Raw genomic sequence first — 15,947 nt, 5'->3', positions numbered from 1 at the left:
CCCCCCTGTGGCCAGATGTATGATGACATGGATTCACAGGCTATCTTGGAGACCCTTTTTGATAGAGATTGGGGAAACTGAGGCCCAGAGACATAGGAGGGACTGGCCTGAAGTCCCACAGGGAATCGAAAAAGGGCCAGGGTGGAACTCAGTACTTCTGTCCCTTGCAAGCATCAGGTTTTCTTCAGGGAGGCCAACCCTGGTGGAAAATAAACACACACAAGGAACTGTGGTTAGAAAGAAACTGGTTGATGGGATCAGAAGAAGCCAGGTATCAGGGATGGAAAAGTGCCAGGTAGTGGGCCCAGAGACACCAGATTGGAAGCCTAATAGAAGGGAAGGGGCATCCACTCTGGAGCCACATTCTTCTTTCAACATCTATTTCTTTTATATATATGTATCATCCATGCGTTTATTCTATTGTACATTTATTTGCATTAGAATCAATCAGCTTTGAGCACCTAAATAGTACACTTGTTTTTGTCGTTGCTGTTCAATTGCTAAGTCGTGTCCGGCTCTTTGAAACCCCATGGACTGTAGCCTGCCAGGCTCCTCTGTCCATGGGGTTTTCCAGGTAAGAATACTGGAGTGGGTTGCCATTTCCTTCTCCAGGGGATCTGCCCGACTCAGGGACTGAACCCATGTCTCTTAGGTCTCCTGCATCTGCAGGCAGGCTTTTTACTAGCACCACCTGTGAAGGGATTCTCTGACCCCAGTCTGATGTAGGGACATTGCTGGAGACAAAGAAATGCTCATGACAGCTTGGGCCCTGTTCTCACAGAGCTCACTGTCCAGTGGGGGACACAGACCTGTCACAAGAGAATGATGAGCCAGGGTGCACAGGCCTGGGTTGGGGGAGCCCAGACCAGGTGTCTGACCCAGCTTGAAGGTCAAGGAGGGCTTCCTGGAGGAGGAGGCGTCTGATCTGAGTTTTCAGATAGGAATAGGAGTTGGCCAGGAAGAGAGTGCCAGGTGGAGGGAAGTGATGTGTATGGAAATGTCGGAGATTATGGCACATTTGGGGACGGTGATTGGTTTCAGGCATGAAGAAGAGAACTGGGATGAGGTTGGAGGTAGCAGGGTCCAGACCCCAAAGGCCTTAGAGGCCACAGGAGGGGGCTGGGGTGTCATTTTAGATGCAATGGGGAGCCATGGAATGTTTTAAATGAGGGAAGCTTCTGGAGAGAGAGAGCCTATAGAAGGAAGTGGGAGAGGGTGGGAGGGGTTATGAGCTGAGGCTGTCAAAACTGGCAGGAGAGACTTCCCTGGCGGTCCAGTGGTTAAGACTCCGGGCTCCCAATGCAGGGGGCACGGGTTCCATCCCTGGTTGGGGAACTAAGATCCCATATGCAGCACGATCAAATAAATAAGTAAATAAAAAACTGGCAGGAGGTGGGTCAGGCAAGGTTTCAGAGGATGTGGCAAACAGTTTGAGCTTCAAGAACAGTGGGAAGCCAGAACAATGTCTGTAGGGACGTAGTGAACCTAAGAAGGTTCATAAAACTGAAACTGTGGACATGAGATGGTGGTCATGGAGGCCACAGGTCTATAGAAAGCAGGTGATTAGAGGAAATAGTGATAATAATAACAGTAACAATAATCACTATGATGATGATAATGGTGAAGATGGGTTGAGTGCCAGGCAGCTTTGAAGTCCATTTCCTGTGGGAAGTCATTTAATGAGTGTCCCCAGAGTATCCGGGTTGGGGATTGAGCCTTCTGTGCTTTGTTCTGCAAATGGCTTTTGGTTCCCCATGTGAACACAAAGCATTCTGGTTCTTGCTTCCTTAGGGGATGAATCGTGTCCCACCTTGCGCGTAGAGGAGCTTTTGTATTTCCTTTACCTCCCATTCTCGGTGGAATGTTCTTTGCAGGCTGGACTTGGTTTTGAGCATCTCTGAATCCCCCCAGGCACTGGAAAAGGCCTTCAACAGCAATGGCCAGAACAATAGCAATCGCAGTGGAGGTGTGCCAGGTCCCAGGGAGACCGCATCACAGGGCCTGACTCATGCAATCATCACAGCCTTCTCGAGGCAGGTCCAATTATTGCTTCCATTTCTCAAATAGCTATTTGGAGGCTCAGGGAGGTTAAGACACTGATTCAAGATCACACAGCAGATCCAGCAATTGATACCAAAACGTCAGATCCAGAACCACAGCATACTCATAAAGCTCCCTCTAGATGAGAGGTGCTGGAGAAGTAAGCAGAGGCCAGAGCCTGTGGGTCCTGGAGGTGTGGGACTGTGGGCCTGGGTCTGAGAGCAATGGAGAGCTAAGGCAGGATTTGGAACAGGGAAGAGGGAAGCCCCAAGAGATGCAGTGATAGCAGCCCCCTCCTTTCTAAGAGTGTGTCCTTCCTGCTCCAGCCTGAGCCATGTGGTCAGTTAGGGATTCATTCAGTGACAGACAACAGAAAAGCTGACCATAAGTGGCTTAAGCACACTAGTTTATCTCTTACATGGAACAAAAAAAAAAATCTGTAGGAGGCAATAAAAAGTTAGCAGCAGCCTAGCAATGTTCATTAAAGGCCCAGGCTCCTTCTTTATTTCTCTTTCCCATTCTCAGCTGTTGCCCTCATGATCACAAGATGGCTGCTGTACCTCCAGGTCACAAGTCCATATTCCAGGCAGGGAAAGAAAAAAAAAGAAAAAGCAAGGAAGCAGAAAGGAGCAGAGTGCCTGTTGCATTTGCGTTTGCAGTTTTAATTCCCAATTCCGTTTTACTTATTTTAAGCCAAGTGGGTATGTGAGCTGGAAAAGTAGGAAAGGGATGTATGAGGCAAATGCACCAGGCTCTCTCTGTCTTCATGGCCACCAGCTGTCCTCTGCTCCTTGACAGTCCAAGGAGCCAGTGGGTGAGACCATGGCAAGTGGCTTCATCATTTGGTGGCTGGTCTTTTATTCCCTTGCTCTGAGCTGCTGGTCAGGGGTTGCAGTGTTTCTTATCAGTACCCCTCCAGATGTAATTCTTGGCACACTCAAGCGTGTTCATTGCTTCTCATTCATTGCTTTCTGCTTATCTGTTTCGGGTGAGGGTAGGAAAACATTTCATTTGCACTTTCCCATTACACAAATCACTGCAGGTCAAAAGTGGGTTAAATTTGGTCACCATAGGTGACACAAACAACTCTAAGGATGAGGCATCCTTTACAAAACTCAGAAAACACACCCATGATAACAGTACCCCTATCGGGAAAGCTAGAGCTTTCCAAAACCCTCTGTTTATGTCTCTTGGCCAGACTGGGTCACATGGCCCCTGCTGCAAGGGATTCTGGGAACCAAGTGTTTAGCTGAGGACATGACTGCTGCTGGCTGCATGGAATTCTGGGAACGTGAATATTTATATCCAAGGACAGCACTGTTGATAGCCTCAAGGGATTCTGGGGCAGTGACTAATGTTAGCTGGGTACGGGGTTCTCTCTAGGTGCAGAGAATTCTGAGAAAGTGGACACCGTTAGCTGAGCATGTGGCTACCATCAGCTGCGATGAATCAGAGGAAGTGAACACTTCCAGGTGCAGACATGACTGCCAGTGACCATAAAAGCTTCTGGAAAAAGCCATATCTTTAGCTAGGGATCTGGCCACCCCTAGCAGAAGGGATCCTGGGAAACTGGATATTTTTAGCTGGACACGCGGCCTCCTCTAGCTTCAGATGATTCTGGGAAAGTGAATATTTTTACCTGGGCCCAGACAGTCTCCTAGCTGAAAGGGATTCTGGGAAAGTAATTCGTCTGGGAGTGAGACTGTCTGGAAGTCGAACAGAAGGGGGGCTCTGTAGGGGAGGAAGGAGGCACGGGCGTGTGCCCCAGCTGGGTTGTGTGCCCACAGGGGACGAGGAGGAGGAGGAGGACGGGTCCCGGGAGGAGCGGCTGCCATCGTGCTTTGACTACGTCATGCACTTCCTGACGGTGTTCTGGAAGGTTCTGTTTGCCTGCGTGCCCCCCACCGAGTACTGCCATGGCTGGGCCTGCTTCGGTGTCTGCATCCTGGTCATCGGGCTGCTCACCGCCCTCATCGGGGACCTCGCTTCCCACTTCGGCTGCACCGTTGGCCTCAAGGACTCTGTCAACGCTGTTGTCTTCGTGGCCCTGGGCACCTCCATCCCCGGTAACCTCTTGGGAGACCACTTGTTGGGGGAGGGTCTCAGAGAAGCTAGGCAGGTGGAGGAGCCTCGGAGAAAGGCCCTGCAGAAATAAGGTGGTAGAATCACACAGAACCGAGTCTGGTGGGTCCCTTAGAAATAGGAAGCTGGGTATAATGGAATCTAGGCAGGGGGAGCCCATGGATTCAGTTTGTTGTTGTTATTTAGGCACTAAGTTGAGTCTCACTGTTTGTGACCCCATGGACTGTAGCCCACCAGGCTCCTCTGTCTATGGGATTTCCCAGGCAAGAATACTGGAGTGGGTTGCCATTACCTTCTCCAAGGGATCATCCTGGCCCATTGAATCCACATCTCATGCACTGGCAGGTGGATTTTTTTTTTTTTTAACCCCTGAGCCATGTGACGTGAATTCTCCCTGAAAGCAACCAGGTAGATTGTCCCATAGAAGTAAGGTGATAGGAAATGGTAGAAACCAGATGATGGATTTTATCAGAAGAAAGTGGCAGGACACTGAAGAGACGGTGTTGGAAGGGGAGGGGCATAGCAAGAAGGTGGGGACTTCATAGAAACCATGCAGTGAGTTCCACAGAAACAAGATATTAATATTCACCTCCCCTCCCCCTGCCAAGGAACCAGATGGGAGAGTCCATGGACCTCTGTTCCTGGGCATGATCTGAACCAGGCCACCAGGCTTTAACCCCACCAGTTAAAGCCATCAAAGCTTCAACTAAGATAAGGGGCAGAGCAGAAACCAGATATGGGAGGAAATGCCATTGAAAGAAGACTCAGAGATGGCAGCATATATTCTACTGAATCACCATGGCCAGGAATCTCTTCTTTTCCCCAAGTCTGAGGCAGGGTCCCTGAGAAACCAGGCGGCACAGACAGAAATTCTTACAGGAGAGAGAAGACTAAGCTCCGAGCCTGACACTTTTCTTTTCCTCCTCATCAAAGGCATTCACCAGCCAGGTGGTGGCGCTGTAGGCCCAGAAAGCAGGTGATGGGGCCTGCAGAAAGCCACCAAGGTGAACAGTTCTGAGGCCTGCCCTCCACTCTAGAGACCTATGAACTTAGCAAGATACCTAGAAATGGATGGAGGCCAGAGCAGCGAAGCTGTAGGCTCGACAGAAGCCAAGCAGGGAACTGATGGGCAAGAGGTGCCGGGTGGGGCCTGACATTTGTCCAGGCAATGGGGTGACCGGGCCTGTGGAAACAGGCAGGAGGAGGTTCATGGGAAACAGGTAGTGATTCCCATAGAAAGCAGGCAGCGAGTCCCAGAGAAGGTAGGCAGCGGGCCCCATAGAATAGAGTGGTTTCCATAACAATATAGAAGTGTGTCCCACTCGAAGTAGACTGAGTTCTACAGAAGGCAGGCAACAAATCCCACAGAAAGCAGGCAGCAAGCCCCATATAGAGCAAGCAGCAGAGCCCATAGAAATGGAGACTGTGGCCGGGAATAATAGAAAGTAGGCAGGGGACCCCACTGATTCAATGTGTCAACGGAATCCTCGCCCCAAGGCAAATAGTGAGATGTCCCATAGAGGTGGTGGGAAATGGTAAAAACCAGACGATAGATTCCATACAAAGAATGTGGCTGGCCATTGAAGAGACAGGTGATGGGAGAGGGTTTCATAGACTAAGGTGAGGACTTGGCAGAAATCACACAGCAGGTCCCATAGAAGCGCTGAGTTCCAGACAGTGGGTCGTGGATCCAGACATTGCATGCAGACCAGTCCCTTAGAAAGCAGGCAGTGGGTCCCCTAGAGACAGGTGATGAGTTCCAGAGAGCAGGTAGTGTATTCCATCAGATGTAGACACCTGCCATAACAAAGCAGGCAGCCGGGCCTGTGGCCAGCAGGCACAGGTCTAGCAACTGACTGACTTTTCCTGGTGGCTCAGATGGTAAACAATCTGCCCTCAGTGCGGGAGACCCACGTTCAATCCCTGGGTGGAGAAGATCCCCTGGAGAAGGAAATGGCAATCTACTCCAGTTTTCTTACCTGGAGAATCCCACGGGCAAGAGGAGCCTGGCGGGCTACAGTCCATGGAGGTTGCAAAGAGGCAGTCCCACACGACTGAGTGACTAACACTTTCGCTTTGCCTCCTGGGTGGGATCAAGGGCCCAGACCTCCAGAAGGGGAAATCGCCTGGTTTCTACCATTTCCCACCGCGTTAGTTCTATGGGACATCCCATTGGTGGCTTTGGGGGCAAGGATTCATACACATTGAATCCATGGGGCGCTCTGCTGGAGCTCTGACCACGCTGGATCCTCGGGGTCAGCAGGGTGCTGGTGGGCCTATCTGGGAACCAGGTGACTGACCAGTGCTTGCGATGGGGGGAGGGTGTTCCCCGCTGAGCCCCCTCTGACCCTCGGTGTCCCCGCCCCGCAGACACGTTCGCCAGCAAGGTGGCGGCGCTGCAGGACCAGTGCGCCGACGCGTCCATCGGCAACGTGACGGGCTCCAACGCAGTGAACGTGTTCCTGGGCCTGGGCGTGGCCTGGTCGGTGGCCGCAGTGTACTGGGCGGTGCAGGGCCGCCCCTTCGAGGTGCGCACTGGCACGCTGGCCTTCTCCGTCACGCTCTTCACCGTCTTCGCCTTCGTGGGCATCGCCGTGCTGCTCTACCGCCGCCGGCCGCACATCGGCGGCGAGCTGGGCGGCCCGCGGGGCCCCAAGCTCGCCACCACCGCGCTCTTCCTGGGCCTCTGGTTCCTCTACATCCTCTTCGCCAGCCTCGAGGCTTACTGCCACATCCGGGGCTTCTAGGGGCCTCCGCAGGGACTCGGCCTCCAGCCTCGAGACCGCTGCTTCCGTGCTGGGCTGCATCTCCCTGGTCCTCCGGAGACGCAACCTCCTCTCCGGGGACTCGGCCCCCCCGTCCCCCAGGGACGCGATCGCCGCCCCCTGCCCGCCACCGCCCGCACCCCCTCCTCCGTCCCCACTAACAGCCTTCACTCTTCCCCTGCGGAGCCTCCCCAGGTCCTCCTGCAAAGAACAGCTCCTCCAGTTACCTGCAGCTCCTGCCCATCCCCGTTAGTTACTGGCTATGTTCCTGGAGGCCCCTCCCCCGAGAACCCTACCCCATCTGTGACCCTCTCCATCTCTCCCTTGAGACTGCCAGCCTTGCTCTATCCCATAAGTCCCCGGGCCTCAAGAGGAACACCCCCACCTCCTTCCAGGAACCTGTGCCCCAGGACCTCAGAACTTAGCCCTCCCTGAGGGGCCCTTGACGGAGGCCTATCCATCCTAGGATGTCACTGATCTCAGGCCTTCCCCCAACCCTCAGGGAGCTTCGTCGGCCTGGGGGGTAGGGGGACAGGTGGGTGCGTGCATGGGGGAGGGGACACACCTCCCTCCTCCCCCACCTCCGATTTCTCCACTCAGGCCCTTGGGAGGACGCTAATTCTCTAATTCTCGAGGCTTGGAGAAGGGAGGGAAGGGGAGACGTTTGGGGTTTCAGAGCTGGAGGAGGCGCACTTTGGACCTGTCACTTCTCACATTCCAGAGCCCCCACTTGCCTCCACTACCTCTAAGAGCCCAGCCATGCCTTGGAGGGGAGGGGGCCTGTGTGTGTATATAGTGTGTTTGGGGGAGGGGGGATGCGGGAGGGTGCATGACTTGGGGAAAGGGGGGGATGACAGACTTTTCTTTTGAGAGGGCAGCAGACACCCCCAGCCGTGAGAAGCGGCTTTGGGGAGGAGGCCGGGGATCCACGGGAGTATAGCCAATCTCCCCCGACAATCTAGAAGGCTCAATTTGCCCTCAGTGCCAGCCAATTCGGGCAGGACCCTCGAAGAGGAGACCGAGGGTCCCAGAGGACCAATGCTACAAGCCAGCAAATGCTGCCACATCTCTGCCTGATGGGGAGCAGGGGTGGGTGGGAGGGTGGGGGGGGTCGGGGGGTCTGGGCGGGCGTTTTTAACTTTGGAGGCCACCTATCTGTTGGCTGGCCATGTACATATTCTTACGGTTGATGCTTCCTGCCCAAAGGACATACTTGGGGTGTGAGGAGTGCTGTCTACTTCTTGGGGCCCTGAGGATGACCCTGCAACCCCCATAACACCCTGCTTCCCACCGGTTTTTAGCGTCCTATCCTCCTGTTGTGCATCACCCCCAACATTCCAGACCTGTTGCCTACTCCCTTCTGTACACGCAGCTCATCAGCACTAGTCGCTGTCTCTGTGATTTCTGTAAAAGTTGCCATAAAACTGAAATTTTGCCTGGGAAAACGGCCTCCCTGTGGGAGGTTGGAATTCACGACGAGAGAGCTAATGAAGTCTTTAAGATTTGGGCAACTGGAAAATACACGAAGTAACCTGGGTTTTTCCATGTTCCCAGCATCCTCTGCAGGACACGCCCGCTTGCACCAGCCACTCTGAAGGTCCGCCCAGAGCTTCCCTTCTCCACGCCCCCACTTATTACCCTGGAGCTTCACTAGCCACGCCCCCATCCGTCACCCAAGAGCTTCCCTGGCCACGCCCCCACCCATCACTCAAGCGCTTCCCTGGCCCCGGCCCCACCCACCCAGAAACTTTCCATAGCCATGCCCCCATTCCCTCCGCCACAAACTTCTATGTCATCGGGTATCCTGGGAACACAAAAGAGGATCCTGCGTTGCCTGAGGAAGAGAGCTGGGGTTGATGGGTTTCCTAAAGAAATCAGGTAACTTTCTCAGAGAATTTGTGTGTGTGTGTGTGTGTGTGTGTGTGTGTGTGTGTGTGTGTCCTGATAAAGGGCACGGCCTGTTTAAAAGTGTCCAGCCTTGTGAGTTAATGACTGGTTGTCTTGCAAGTGGTTGAATCCTCCAGGCGAGAATGGAGTGTCGACACGTGGGGAGTGGATCTGGGAGGGAGGGACTGGACAGTGTGAAGAATTTCCAGCCCGGAGAGTGAGGGCTTGGAGAGCCAAGTGGGGATGAGTACAAAGGACAGGCTTAGAGGATTCAGGTGAGTTCATGCCGAACGTGAGATGCCTGTGAGACATCTAGAGGGTGAAGAGACATCGGTGGGGACACCTTGAGCTCAGCCCAGGGAGCTGCACTTGAGAGAGATTCAGGATTTGTTGGCAAGGAGGTGTCACCAAGCCACCGGAGGGGGTGGGGCTGCCCTGGGGTCTGGGTAGCAGAAGAAAGCAGTGGCCTTGAGGACCCCTAACATCTAAGGGCCACATGGAAGGTGGGAGACCTGTCGAGGAGAAGAAGCCAGAGAGGTTGATGGGAAGCCAAGTTCCTGGGTGGCGTGGGGCCGTGGCCAGGGAAGCGCTTGGGTGATGCCAAGAGAAGTTTCTAGAATGAGGGCATGGTCAGCAGGACCCAAGGCTGTGAAGAAGTGGAGGAAGATGAGAGCTTAGAGGCTCCCCTTGGGTTTAGATCTTGATGTAAGCAGTTGAGGGGAGAATGTGGGAGCAGAAGTCAGACTGAAGTAGAGTGAGGAGTGGGTAGAAGGTGGGGAAGCTGACTCCGAGCATGTAGATCAGAGTTGGGAGAATCTTGAGAGAGAGTTTCTAGAGGGAGTTATGGGCCTGAGAGGGCTTTTCCTGCAAGGTGGGAAGAGGAGTGGGGCAAGAGGGCACTGAAGGCAAGGGGTCTGAAGCTGGTGAGAACAGTGCCAACAGTGGCGGGCACTAAGGAGGGCCATGATGCTGGCACTGTGCTGGGCTCAGCCTTACGTGGTCTGCCACCAGTCCTGAGTCAATTCCTTCTACTGAGGCAACTGAGGCTCAGAGAGAGGAAGCAACTTGCCCACAGTCCCACAGCGAGGAAGGGCAGAGATGACGTCCAGGGTGCAGAGCAGGAGCAGGACACCTCTAATTCTACCAGACGTGAACCAGGACAGCAGGGACAGAGGCAGGGAAAGGAAAAGGAGTGAGGTCTCTGTTTCAAACAGGGGCGTTTCCGGGGCTTGGGATGTGGACACAAAAGAGCATTACAGATGCCAGTTCACCCAACCAGCAATGCCATGTTCCTCGCCTGGATACAAGGGGTTCCCAGGGGCAGCTTGGGAGCGGTTTGAATTCTTTGTCGTAGGAAATGACAGAGCATAATGCTTCACTGTCTCAGTTCCTTCATCTGGAAAATGGGGATAATAGAATAATAAGATGGGGCTTCCCTGGTGGCTCAGATGGTAAAGAATCTGCACGCAATGGGGCAGACTTGGATTCAGTCCCTGGGTCAGGACGATCTCCTGAAGAAGGGAATGGCTACCCACTCTGGTATTCTCGCCTGGGAAATCCCATGGACAGAGGAGCCTGGCAGGCTACAGCCCATGGGGTCACAGAGTTGGCGATGACTGAGCGACTTTAACAGTTTCACTTTCAATAATAATAGGAACTAACAGTGCCTAATAATAATAAGAACTAATAATAAGAAGTCCCTGTTTCACAGGATTATTGTATTGTATTTAATTGTATGATTATTGTATTAAATATACATATATATATTTTTAGACTAATACCTAACAACAGTAAGAGCTTAGGCAAGAAGGTCAGGGGGCTACAGAAGATGAGATGGTTGGATGGCATCACTGACTCAATGGACATTAAGTCTGAGCAAACTCTGGGAGATAGTAAAGGACAGGGAAGCCTGGTGTGCTGTAGTTCATGGGGTCCCAGAGACTCGGATACGACTTGGTGAGTCAACAACAAAGCAAGAGCTTAGGAGGTGGGAATAGTTATACTTTCCAGTTTATTTGCTCATTTACACACATACACCCCATCCAGGAACAACTAGCCTCAAAAGGACAGAGAAATGCAAGACTTCCATGACCTGCTTTGTCACCTGAGTCCCAGTTCAATCATCAAGCCCAGGGGACAAGAAATAGACAGGGGGAGTATGCCTTCCTCTCCCTGCAGACCCTGGGATTCTTTCATCCTCTTGTCCATTGGGTGCCTGCCTGTGTCTGGCACCGTACATGGGACACTGCAGTAACCAAAATGTCGCTGGGCCCTGTTCTTCCCAGGCTGACAGTGTGGTGGAGGGGACAGATGCCCAACAGGGTGCCAGAGGGACTTGCCAGGGTGCCACAAGAGGGCAAGGACTCTGTAGTAAGACACCGCAGGACGCCCATGTCACCGAACTGGGTGACTTAGGCAAGGGTTAAAAAGGAGATATTAACAAGGCTGTGCACAGTATAGGGAAACAGACAAGGGATGGTGGGCAGTCTGGGGCTAGAAGATAAGATGTTCCCACTCCTATCCTGCCGGGCTGGTTTCTGGAATCTGGAGAGGTGCTCTATGTAAGCCCTCTTAAGTGTAAAATGTTAGTCGCTCAGTCGTGTCCAACTCTGCGACCCCATGGACTGTAGCCCGCCATGTTCCTCTGTCCATGGAATCCTCCAGGCAAGAATACTGGAATGGGTTCCCATTTCCTTCTCCAGGGGATCTTCCCAACCCAGGGATCAAACCTAGGTCTCCCGCATTTGCAGGCAGATTCTTTACCCTTTGAGCCACGAGGGGAGCCCTGTAAGAGCTCCCTTATTCATATTTTTATTAATAGCAATTAGGTATGAGTTTAGATGTGACTAGCAGGGATCCAAAATAGTAGTGGTTTAAGTAAAATTAGAATTTACTTCTCTCTTGTGTAACAGTTACAGCTGGGTCTGCAGCTCTATTTCAGGAAAGTGAACGTGTTAGTCGCTCAGTCCTGTCCGACTCTTTGCAACCCCAGGGACTGTAGCTCCTCTGTCCATGGGATTTCCCAGGCAAGAATACTGGAGTGGGTTGCCATTCCCTTTTTCAGGGGATCTTCCTGACCCAGGGATTGAACCCAGGTTTCCTGCACTGCAGGCGGAGTCTTTCCTGTCTGAGCTGCCAGGGAAGCAGCAAAGCAGCTGCTCTACTAGTCACTCTGACAGAGCTGGTCTATGACCCTCAGCTATGTGGTCCAAGATGGCGCACCTCCGTGACGTCATCATGCCGCCGGAAGGAGGGAGAGGGGAGGAGAGGTCCCGGATCCACCGTCCTCTGCAAGGCTTTGACCCAGGAGTTCCACGTATTGCTTCCTTCGACATGTTAGTGTCCAGGTCTGAACCATCTGGCTTCACTGAGCTGGAAGAGGAGCTAGGGAAAATATCGTTTTAGTTCTGAGTCATCTTGCTAAAAGTCATAGAGGATTTTGAAAGAAAGATGAGAGATTGGATGTTGAGGAGCAATGGACAGTCTCTTCTGCAGAAAGCTTTGCAGAAACTCATAGAGTTGATGCTCTGAAAAGCAATCAGATTCTAGGTATGAAATCACCACTGAAATTAATGCCAAAGAGCCCCAGATTCTTTGTATCGCCCGCTCTTTAAACCTTCTCATTTTGTATTGGGGTATGGCCGATTAACAATGTGATAGCTTCAGGTGAACAGCGAAGGAACTCAGCCATACATATACATGTATCCATTCTCCCCCGAACTCTCCTCCCATCCAGGCTGCCACACAACACTGAGCTGAGTTCCACATGCTATACAGTAGGTCCTTGTTGGTTATGCATTGTAAATATAGCCATGTGTACATGCCCATCCCAAACTCTCTAACTATCCTTTCCCCGATCCTTCCCCCGCTCTGGCACCCATCAGCTTGTTGTCTAAGTCTGTGCATCACCTGTTCCGAGATTAAGGTCTTCATCTGGATCCAGTCCTGATCCTCTAACGTTCCCAGACTCTGAAATGCGCATTTCCTCTGCTTCATCTGTCTTAACAGTTCCCTGAGTCCTTAATCTATTTCATCCAAATAAATCTTCAGCCTAAAACCTCCCCTTAATCCCTCAATTTCCTCACCCACCTTTCTGTGACAGTCCAAGCATCTCATCCTGGGTACGTGTTGTTACCTAACAACCACCCCAAACTTAGCGACTTAAAAATGACAAGTTGTTATCTCTTGTGGTCTTGTGGTTGGCCCCAGTTCACTTAGCCTCTCTGGGTGGACTTGGGTTCTCTCACAATTGTGATCAGCTGTCAGATGAGACTACAGTTATGAGGGCAACCCACTAACTCCTAAGATAACTTCCTCGCGTGGCTGACAGTTGATGCTGACTGTCAGCTGAAAGCTGAGCTGGGGCTGTTGACCGGAGCCGGTGTCTTTCTTGACAATTTCTGTTTCCCTTTCTTTTGTATCTTGTCTGTGCACTGCTGTCTCCCTCCCCACCACGCTGTCTGTTTCTTTCCAGAGGTCTCTGTCTCTCTTTGATGCTGTCTCCTCCATTTCCTTAATTTCCCCTCTGTGTATCTCTGCTTTGCTTTCTCGATTGTGTCTTCATGCCTTCCCTCTTTCTCTCTCTCTTTCCAAGTGTCAGTCTCCCCCCGCCCCCCACCTCCCCCGTGTCTGCGTCTCTCTGTGTGTAACAGTTATCTATGACTGAGCAGCAAACCATTCTGAAACTTGGTGGCTTAAAACAATGATCCTCACAATTCTGTGTGTTGCTGCTGGTGGTGGCTGAGGTCACCGTGTGGCTGCATTCATCTTGGAGCTTGGCTGGGGTTCGAACGTCCAAGGTGCCTTCATCTGTGGCTGGCAGTGGGTACTGTCCGTGGGCTGGGCCACTTCAGCTCTCCCTGGAGCCCCCTTGGCTAAGTGAACTCTTTAGGGCATCGTATCTGGATTCCAAGAGAGCTGCTTTGAAAGCTGTAAGCCCATGTCTGCCATATCCCCTGGGTCAAAGCAAGTCACAGGATTCAAGGGGCGGGGTAATAGACACCACCTCTCAGTGGGTGGAGAGGGTGCCTGGAAGAAGGGGAGGAGTTGTTGGAGACCATCCGTGGTAGGCTGAATGATAGACACCCCCTCCCCCCCACTGCAAGAAGATATCCACGTCCTGATTTCTGGAGACTGTGAAATGTGTTCACTCATGTGACAAAACAGGATTTTTCAGGTGTGATTTCGTTAAGGATCTTGAGATGGGAAGATGATCCGGGATCAGCCTGGATCAGCGTGGATCCTCAGAAGGGGGAGACAGACAGGAGACAGTGCCACGCACAGAGGAGGAGGCTGTGTGGAGATGGGGCAGAGATTTGAAGATGCTGGCCTTGAAGATTGGAGCAATGTGGCCACAAGCGAGGGAATGCTGCAGCCCCCAGAAGCTGGAAGAGGCAAGGAACTGATTGTCCCCTGGAACCTCCAGAGGGGTTGTAGCCCTGCTTGATTTTGGCCCATGGGGACTGATTTTGGACTTTCAGCTTCTGGAACTGTGAGAGAATAAAGCTGTGCTGTTATAAGCCATTGACGTTGGGCTGGTTTGTTACAGCAGCAATTACGCCATGTCTGGAGTTAATTCACCACTGCCACTTGTCTGTGAGCTTCTATAGATCTCTATATCTTGAACTCTTTTTATAAAAATTATGATGAAATACACATCACACGCTTATAATTGAGGCTTCCCTGGTAGCTCAGGTGGTAAAGAATCTGCCAGCAATGCAGGAGACCTGGGTTGGGAAGATCCCCTGGAGGAGGAAATGGCAACCCACTCCAGTATTCTAGCCTGGAGAATCCCACAGACAGAGGAGCCTGGTGGGCTCTCATCCATGGGTTTACAAACAGCTGGAACACGACTCAGTGACTAAATGACAAGAACACTTCACATAAAATGTACTGTTCTAGCCGTTTTCAAGGGCACGTTGTGGAGCCGCCATCACTGTCTAGTTCCAGATCTTTCTCATCACACCCCACCCTCGAGCAAACCCCCATACCCAGCCACTCCCGATTCGCCCCTCCACCCCTGCCCCAGGCAGCCACTAATCTTCCTCCTGTCTCTATGGATTTGCCTATTCTGGATATTTCATGTAAATGGCATCCTGCGATATGTGGGGTTTTGTTTCAATGTTTGAATTTTCTTCGTGTATGCATCTTTGCCTGTGCTGGGTCTTCGTTGCTGCAAGCGGCGGCTACGCTCTAGCTGGGGTGCACGGTCTTCTCACGGCGGTGACTTCTCCTGTCGCAGGACACAGGCTTCAGTAGTTGTGGCACCTGGGCTTACTTGCTCCACGGCTCGTGGGATCTTCCCGCACCGGGGATCGAACCTGCGTCCCCTGCATTAGCAGGCGGACTCTCAGCCACTGAACCTCCAGGGAAGTCTATCACTCAGCATGAGTAACGTTTTCGAGGTCCATCCACGTGGTAGCATGAGAAACTGAACCGACAGGATGCATGGGTAAATAGGTAATAAAAGATTCATTTTAAATCATTGGCTAATGTGATTGTAAAGGCTGAAAAGTCCAAAATCAGTGGAACTCGGGGAAGCACTGAGGTTGCAGCTCAAATCTGAAGACGGTCTGGAAGCAGAATTCCCCTTTGCGTGGGGAACCTCAGTCTGTTTTTCTTTAAGGCATTCAACGGATTGGGTGAGGCCCACCCACATTATGGAGGGTAATCTCCCAACTCTGGGCAGGATAGCTTAGTCGAATGAGCATATACAATTAACCATCATAGCCAAGGGTGGGGATTCCCTTCTCCTTTTACCCCCTTTCTGCTCATCCACCATGTCCCTGGCTGGCCGCTGTCCCAGGCTTGTTTGTAAGGTGATCCCAGGAAATACTGGAGGAGAGACAGGGAAGGAAGGCATTAAAGGGTGTGTTGATGAACGGGTCACCTACTTCCTATGGGCAGTGAGATCCACTGGGGATTCTAGAACCCTCTTTGGGAGCCCAACCTGGAGTAAAGAAGTTGGGGTCTTTATTAACTCCCGGCTGATGAAAGGGAGGGCTGCTTCATTCAGTGGGGAGTCACAGGTGCCAGCGTTGGGGGCTGCTGTTGGGTCAGAGGGGTGTGAATGGGGCTTCCCTCTTCCCCCAGGAAAATGCATGTTAGTTGCTCAGTTGTGTCCGACTCTGTGATCCTATGGACTGTCGCCGGCCAGGTTCCTCTATCCATGGG

At 52.2% G+C, this 15,947-nt stretch overlaps 1 protein-coding gene and 1 long non-coding RNA gene across 2 annotated transcripts in view; both read left to right on the top strand.

Annotated features, from left to right (window-relative positions):
* The window catches only part of SLC8A2 (solute carrier family 8 member A2), a 33,919-nt gene extending 25,929 nt beyond the window's left edge, over positions 1 to 7,990 (top strand). The window contains exons 9-10 of the mRNA XM_027978539.2: positions 3,828 to 4,106; positions 6,493 to 7,990. Of these exons, the coding sequence (XP_027834340.1) occupies positions 3,828 to 4,106; positions 6,493 to 6,869 (656 nt within the window). The 3' untranslated portion in view covers positions 6,870 to 7,990. The remainder of the gene's footprint in view (positions 1 to 3,827; positions 4,107 to 6,492) is intronic.
* A 676-nt stretch (positions 7,991 to 8,666) lies between these two features.
* On the top strand, positions 8,667 to 14,297 carry LOC105608443 (uncharacterized). Its single transcript, XR_001045259.3, has 2 exons — positions 8,667 to 8,765; positions 13,941 to 14,297. It is a non-coding gene; the product is annotated as an uncharacterized LOC105608443 (long non-coding RNA).
* The last annotated feature ends 1,650 nt before the right edge of the window (positions 14,298 to 15,947 follow it).

The sequence above is a fragment of the Ovis aries genome, chromosome 14 (genome assembly GCF_016772045.2).
Source record: "Ovis aries strain OAR_USU_Benz2616 breed Rambouillet chromosome 14, ARS-UI_Ramb_v3.0, whole genome shotgun sequence".
In the NCBI taxonomy this organism is placed as follows: Eukaryota; Metazoa; Chordata; class Mammalia; order Artiodactyla; family Bovidae; genus Ovis; species Ovis aries.
Note: the sequence above shows the minus strand (reverse complement) of the source record. Positions and strands in the feature narration are given on the sequence as shown.